Source organism: Mytilus edulis, chromosome 9 (genome assembly GCF_963676685.1).
Source record: "Mytilus edulis chromosome 9, xbMytEdul2.2, whole genome shotgun sequence".
NCBI lineage: Eukaryota > Metazoa > Mollusca > Bivalvia > Mytilida > Mytilidae > Mytilus > Mytilus edulis.
In genome coordinates this window covers 9,450-17,220 of record NC_092352.1, presented here as the reverse complement: position 1 = coordinate 17,220, position 7,771 = coordinate 9,450, and the positions used below count along the sequence as shown (strand labels likewise).

At 36.6% G+C, this 7,771-nt stretch overlaps 2 protein-coding genes across 2 annotated transcripts; both read left to right on the top strand.

Moving 5' to 3' along the window:
- Positions 1-439: 439 nt before the first annotated feature.
- Positions 440-1,729, top strand: LOC139489366 (uncharacterized). Its single transcript, XM_071275675.1, has one exon. The coding sequence runs from the start codon at positions 440-442 to the stop codon at positions 1,727-1,729; it is 1,290 nt and encodes a 429-aa protein (XP_071131776.1).
- A 621-nt stretch (positions 1,730-2,350) lies between these two features.
- Positions 2,351-2,959, top strand: LOC139489365 (uncharacterized). Its single transcript, XM_071275674.1, has one exon. The coding sequence runs from the start codon at positions 2,351-2,353 to the stop codon at positions 2,957-2,959; it is 609 nt and encodes a 202-aa protein (XP_071131775.1).
- Positions 2,960-7,771: the final 4,812 nt, after the last annotated feature.

Here is a 7,771-nt window from a genome sequence, read left to right as displayed (position 1 = left end):
CATCATATTTTTAAATAACGTATTTATTAGTATTACGTTAAATCTTTAACTTTTATTTTGCGTTAATTGTTTTCCATATAAAAGTCATCCTCCCTCTCTTTACTTATATAAATATTAAAATACAATAAAATCTATGTCATAGAAATCTCTATATAATTTTTTTTCAATTAAATATATATATGTTAGGATGGTCCTAGGACCATCGTAGTTAGGACTGTCCTAAGACAGCTTTGTTTTACATCCTAAGACATGTCTCAGACACGTCCTAAGACCATCCTAAATAATGTCCTAAGACCTATCTTAGGACATATCCTAGGATACTTTCATTGACACGGCCCCTGATTATTTCCAAACCGTTTTTTGGAAGGTTTTTGTGTGAAAGAGAATTTAAAGTTATAACAACTAAAAGTAGTATAAATGTGAGAGTATAGCATCATGCATGGCAGCACATAGTCCACTACCAGTTCATTCTGAGAGTATAGCATCATGCATGGCAGCACATAGTTCACTACCGGTTCATTCTGAGAGTATAGCATCATGCATGGCAGCACATAGTCCACTACCGGTTTATTCTGAGAGTATAGCACCATGCATGGCAGCACATAGTTCACTACCGGTTCATTCTGAGAGTATAGCATCATGCATGGCAGCACATAGTCCACTACCGGTTTATTCTGAGAGTATAGCATCATGCATGGCAGCACATAGTCCACTAACAGTTCATTCTGAGAGTATAGCATCATGCATGGCAGCACATAGTTCACTACCGGTTCATTCTGAGAGTATAGCATCATGCATGGCAACACATAGTCCACTACCAGTTCATTCTGAGAGTATAGCATCATGCATGGCAGCACATTGTCAACTGCCAGTTCATTCTGAGAGTATAGCATCATGCATGGCAGCACATAGTCCACTACCAGTTCATTCTGATAGTATAGCGTCATGCATGGCAGTACATAGCTATAGTCCACTACCAGTTCATTCTGAGAGTATAGCATCATGCATGGCAGCACATAGTCCACTACCAGTTCATTCTGAGAGTATAGCATCATGCATGGCAGTACATAGCTATAGTCCACTACCAGTTCATTCTGAAAATATAGCATCATGCATGGCAGCACATAGCTATAGTCCACTACCAGTTCATTCTGAGAGTATAGCATCATGCATGACAGCACATAGTCCACTACCAGTTCATTCTGAAAGTATAGCATCATGCATGGCAGTACATAGCTATAGTCCACTGCCAGTTCATTCTGAGAGTATAGCATCATGCATGGCAGCACATAGTCCACTACCAGTTCATTCTGAGAGTATAGCATCATGCATGGCAGCACATAGTCCACTACCAGTTCATTCTGAGAGTCTAGCATCAAGCATGGCAGCACATAGTTCACTACCAGTTCATTCTGAGAGTATAGCATCATGCATGGCAGCACATAGTCCACTACCAGTTCATTCTGAGAGTATAGCATCATGCATGGCAGCACATTGTCCACTGCCAGTTCATTCTGAGAGTATAGCATCATGCATGGCAGCACATAGTCCACTACCAGTTCATTCTGATAGTATAGCGTCATGCATGACAGCACATAGTCCACTACCAGTTTATTCTGAGAGTATAGCATCATGGATGGCAGCACATAGTCCACTACCGGTTCATCCTGAGAGTATAGCATCATGCATGGCAGCACAAAGTCCACTACTGGTTTATTCGGAAGTATAGCATCATGCATGGCAGCACATAGTCCACTAACAGTTCATTCTGAGAGTATAGCATCATGCATGGCAGCACATAGTCCACTACCAGTTTATTCTGAAAGTATAGCATCATGCATGGCAGCACATAATCCACTAACAGTTCATTCTGAGAGTATAGCATCATGCATGGCAGCACATCGTCCACTACCAGTTCATTCTGAAAATATAGCATCATGCATGGCAGCACATAGCTATAGTCCACTACCAGTTCATTCTGAGAGTATAGCATCATGCATGGCAGCACATAGTCCACTACCAGTTCATTCTGAGAGTATAGCATCATGCATGGCAGCACATAGTCCACTACCAGTTCATTCTGAGAGTCTAGCATCAAGCATGGCAGCACATAGTCCACTACCAGTTCATTCTGAGAGTATAGCATCATGCATGGCAGCACATAGTCCACTACCAGTTCATTCTGAGAGTATAGCATCATGCATGGCAGCACATAGTCCACTGCCAGTTCATACTGAGAGTATAGCATCATACATGGCAGCACATAGTCCACTACCAGTTCATTCTAAGAGTATAGCGTCATGCATGACAGCACATAGTCCACTACCAGTCTGAGAGTATAGCATCATGCATGGCAGCACATAGTCCACTACCAGTTCATTCTGTGAGCATAGCATCATACATGGCAGCACATAGTCCATTACCAGTTCATTCTGAGAGTATAGCATCATGCATGGCAGCACATAGTCCACTACCATTTCATTATGAGAGTATAGCATCAAGCATGGCAGCACATAGTCCACTACCAGTTCATTCTGAGAGTATAGCATCATGCATGGCAGCACATAGTCCACTTCTAGTTCATTCTGAGAGTATAGCATCATGCATGGCAGCACATAGTCCACTGCCAGTTCATTCTGAGAGTAAAGCATCATGCATGGCAGCATATAGTCCACTACAAGTTCATTATAAGAGTATAGCATCATTCATGGCAGCACATAGTTCACTGTCAGTTCATTCTGAGAGTATAGCATCATGCATGGCAGCACATAGTCCACTTCCAGTTCATTCTGTGAGTATAGCATCATGCATGGCAGCACATAGTTCATTACCAGTTCATTCTGAGAGTATTACCTCATGCATGGCAGCACATAGTCCACTACCAGTTCATTCTGAGAGTCTAGCATCAAGCATGGCAGCACATAGTCCACTACCAGTTCATTCTGAGAGTATAGCATAATTCATGGCAGCACATAGTCCACTACCAGTTCATTCTGAGAGTATAGCATCATGCATGGCAGCACATAGTCCACTACCAGTTCATTCTAAGAGTATAGCATCATGCATGGCAGCACATAGTCCACTACCAGTTCATTCTGAGAGTATAGCATCATGCATGGCAGCACATAGTCCACTACCAGTTCATTCTGAGAGTATAGCATCATGCATGGCAGCACATAGTCCACTACCAGTTCATTCTGAGAGTATAGCATCATGCATGGCAGCACAAAGTCCACTACCAGTTCATTCTGAGAGTATATCATCATGCATGGCTGCCCATAGTCCACTACCAGGTCCATCCAGAAGAAGAGATGTTTTCTGAGATTATGCTATTATTCCGGCCATACATGACCAGGAATAATGAACATGCGTTGGGTAACTGGTTATTGTGGCATCAAATGAAGAAAGAAGTGGCAAATAATTTCAATCTATGCAAACATAGGAACTATAATTCGTCTTTTGCACATTTTCCAGGCACAAATTATTGATTAAAAACTCAAGATAAAACATTTTGGAAAATAATGATAATGAAAACAAAAATAAATAAAAACAGAATTATCATGGGAATAAACTTCTTCATTACCATCTTTGATTGATTTTTCTACTGACTGTTCTATGGGACACGCCGATTTCCCGTTATTATAAAAAGCTTGTCAAAAAGAAGAATATTAACATCGGTTGATATGCAACAAATACACTTCTGAATTAAAGTCGCATTGCTATTAATTGTTAAAAAAAGTGTCCATTTACTAAAACAGATAAAAATGCATATAAGTGATATTTGTTTTCATTTTAAGGGGAAAAGGGAGCAACATATGTCTCCCTCTTTTAATATTCTGTCTATACATTTCCTGTAAGGTTAAGAAGTCATTGATATATGGCTTCAATGGGCATATATGATTCCTAAAGAAAATCCTGAATTGATCATTTTACTGTATTTGGTTCCTCTGAAAGTAGTCTTCAATGATTTTGCAAGTATTTTTATTCAAAATGTTCGTTGTTTCTTGCACTTAGAAATAAGAGAAAGGGGTAGGCACATGTTAAATTTGCACCAAAAGAAAGGCTGTTTTATGATAATAAACAAAGTTCATTGAGAAAATAAATAAAACCTAATGAAATAAAAAGGAGCAATGCTCAGTCCGGCGAATCGCAGCATTCGTTTTTGTCTTACCTCCTATACATTTCTATGAATATAATTGGTTAAAAGCAAACGCGTGGAGACCGTGTATAATCCATATAAGGTTAGTAGGTAGGCGGGCTTAGGCAGCAACCATTTGATTTTCTGGTGGGGGCTATGGTTTTTTTTGGAAAAAAAAGTTTGTTTCCAGTTTTGGGAGAAACAAATAATTTGTGTTTGATTCTGAGAAAAAAAAATTGTTTGTTTCACCCTCAGCTGCCACTATATGTAATGATAAAATTGAAAGAAAAAAATTTGTCCAGAAAAAAAAACCATAACCCCCCCCCCCCCAGAAAATCAAATGGTTGCTGCCTTATTCAATACACGATTAGTAGCACTGGTGTGACTTCCCTTTGAAAATAAACACAGTTGAGGAAAAATCTCAAAGGTTTCAACAGATAAAGAAATTGTTGATGAACGAATGAAATAAATTCATAATATACATTTAAAGCGAACAAGTTGTTATTGTTGGCATTTGTTTTTGTATAGACCAATGGATTTTTTTTTTAATACAAACGGTATTGAAGGCTTGACTATGTTGATAAGCCACTAGTCTAAATACCACGTTAAGATAGTCAGTAAGATACATTCGTTACAAAGTGTGCTAGTGACCTAATACGATTTATATGGGGTCAGTCAATTTCATATGAGGATTCCATATTTGCTTTCACCCCATATGGAACTAACTGAACCCATATATATCGTATTAGGTCACAAACACACTATGTAACTAATATTACCAGGTTTGTAATAATATGAGCAACACGACCGACGGGTGCCACATGTGGAGCAGGATTTGCTTACCCGCCCGATGCATCTAGGATCATCCCCACTTTTTGATGAGGTTTGTGTGCTTAGTATTTAGTTTTCTATGTTGTGTCTTGTGTACTATTATTTTTATTTATCTTTTTTCATTTTTAGCTAATGCGTTGTCAGATTTTTCGATCTATGAGTTTGACTGTCCCTCTGGTATCTTTCGGCCCTCTATTATAGTGAAAAGATGTGTCGGAAGACATCTACATGTAAAAAAAATATCAAATGATACAGTATTAAACGGTATTATGTCTAGTAACGTGTTTGAAATATAAAATAGCACTGCAGAACACATCACCTTCTATATAATCAATGACATTATCAGGGGGGGGGGGGGGGGGGAGGGGGCATCAGTCATCCTGCAGTTCGCCAAAAACATCGAATTTAAATAACTTGACGTTTGCGTATCCAAATGACGGAAAAGAACGGTGATAATCTTAATTGAAACCGGGTAACCTATTTTGATTTCGAATTCATAATGTTTTACTGTAATACATCAATTTTAGTGTCCACTAGTCAAGTCAATTTGTTCCTTGTTTTTGCTGTTTTGACTGTTTCCAAAGTACTGACTGATTTTATTAAAGATATGAATGAAATCCTGATCAAAAATTGTTGTTTTTCACAATTCCATACGATAACTCCATTTCTAAGTAATTAAACCCCCTTTTGATCCCCTACACAAATTGACGGTGACATTGTTAACTTTTTCAACATACGTCATATAGCGTTAGCAAAATATGTGTCAGTGTCATGAACATAGTGATAGTAAAGATTTACACATTGAAAAAGTGAAACAACCACAAAGATATTCTTTATTGCGTTTGAAATTATACATCTTAGAAAATTTCATTCATACTAGAAACAAATCTGATAAATTTATGATAGCCCATGGATGGACAAAAGCACAAAAAAATAAACATTAGACAATTCATTGTGAAGAAAGTATCTGGAAGGAGAAACATACGAAAAAAGGAAATGAATGTTTGTAAGTTTTTTATTTATATTTTATAAGTTAAAAACCTTGCTTATATAATTATCTCTGTACTAAGTAAGCTACATAAATAAGAGCAAAAACTAACTTTAATATCAAGTCAAACAAGAAATTAATTCATAGAGATTGTCAAATTTAATAATGCATTGATCATTATTAAAGTAAAATGCCAATGCAAAGATTTGTCCAACAAACTTTCCTTTGTGAAAAAAATATCCTATTATTCAGGAAACATATACAATATTTTGTTTATAAATATGTAAAGCAGCTGATACAGCAAACTGAAGAGAAGAAGTTCCATTTTTCTCTCAAAAAGTTTACTTTCATAATATATATATAATACCATGAAAAATTAGACATAGGCGCGCGCTACTGTGGTGTCTAATTTTACAATAAAAACGATGTTAAAATTCAAAATTAAGTCACATTCACATAAATTTTCAACATTATTTTTTTTTTTACAGAATTTCTATTAATATTGTTTGTAAACTTTTCCTTTGAGTGTAAGGTATTTTCTAGGCAGTACTGAGTGTAGTAATGCCCTTTAACGTCAGGCGTAAAACAGTCATATTCGGCTACCGTTAGCGTCAAATTGGTTAAAATTTTACCGTGATTTGTCAAAATATCCTTATCGAGATTCGTCCGAGGTCTCAAATAATTATCGTTACCGTCGTTTTTGGAAAAAAATTAACGTCATTCGTCACAATCAGTCTGTTTTTATGGTCATTTTTATAAATTTTCTGTTTCCAAAACTTTGAATTCTTCGAAAAACTAAGGATTTTGTTACCCCAGGAGTAGATTACCTTAGCCGTATTTGGCACAACTTTTTGGAATTTTGGGTCCTCAATGCTCTTTAACTTTGTATTTATTTGGCTTTTTTTAACTATTTTGATTTGAGCGTCACTGATGAGTCTTATGTAGACGAAACGCGCGTCTGGCGTATAAAATTATAATCCTGGTACTTTTGATAACTATTTACACCACTGGGTCGATGCCACTGCTGGTGGACGTTTCGTGCCCGAGGGTATCACCAGCCCAGTAGTCAGCACTTCGGTGTTGACATGAATATCAATTATATGGTCATTTTTATAAATTTTCTGTTTCCAAAACTTTGAATTCTTCGAAAAACTAAGGATTTTGTTACCCCAGGAGTAGATTACCTTAGCCGTATTTGGCACAACTTTTTGGAATTTTGGGTCCTCAATGCTCTTTAACTTTGTATTTATTTGGCTTTTTTTAACTATTTTGATTTGAGCGTCACTGATGAGTCTTATGTAGACGAAACGCGCGTCTGGCGTATAAAATTATAATCCTGGTACTTTTGATAACTATTATCGTCTAAAAGAAAGTGTACTTTTCATCGTCATACTTCAAAAATTACCGTTAACGTCATTTGGCAAGAATTTATACCGTTATTCGTCATGAAGGTACCCCCATTACAACCCTCAGTACTGTGCTGTTTAACTAAGAAACACAGGCTTGAGTTTAAAGGCTCTTATACTTTGATAAACTTTTCGTGACTCTTGGTCCAACTTTATAGAATATAAAATATAAGTGATCAGTACTATTTTTTTTTTTTCATTTTGAGAAAGATTATTCAAATTGTTAAAAATATGTTTTTTTTGCATGAAACATTATTAGAAGTACATATGTAATTCTACTAGGAGCATGCCATTATAAAATTTGAAAATTAAATTCCATCTGCTTGAGCTTATTTATATCAATATAACGTTAGTAAGTATTGGAAGATGTGGTATGAGTGCCAATAAGAAAACTCTCCATCCAAATAA

Bases quoted from the DNA above. Each gene is read 5' to 3' on its own strand.
- LOC139489366 (XM_071275675.1), top strand. From the start codon at position 440: ATGGCAGCACATAGTCCACTACCAGTTCATTCTGAGAGTATAGCATCA.
- LOC139489365 (XM_071275674.1), top strand. From the start codon at position 2,351: ATGGCAGCACATAGTCCACTACCAGTTCATTCTGTGAGCATAGCATCA.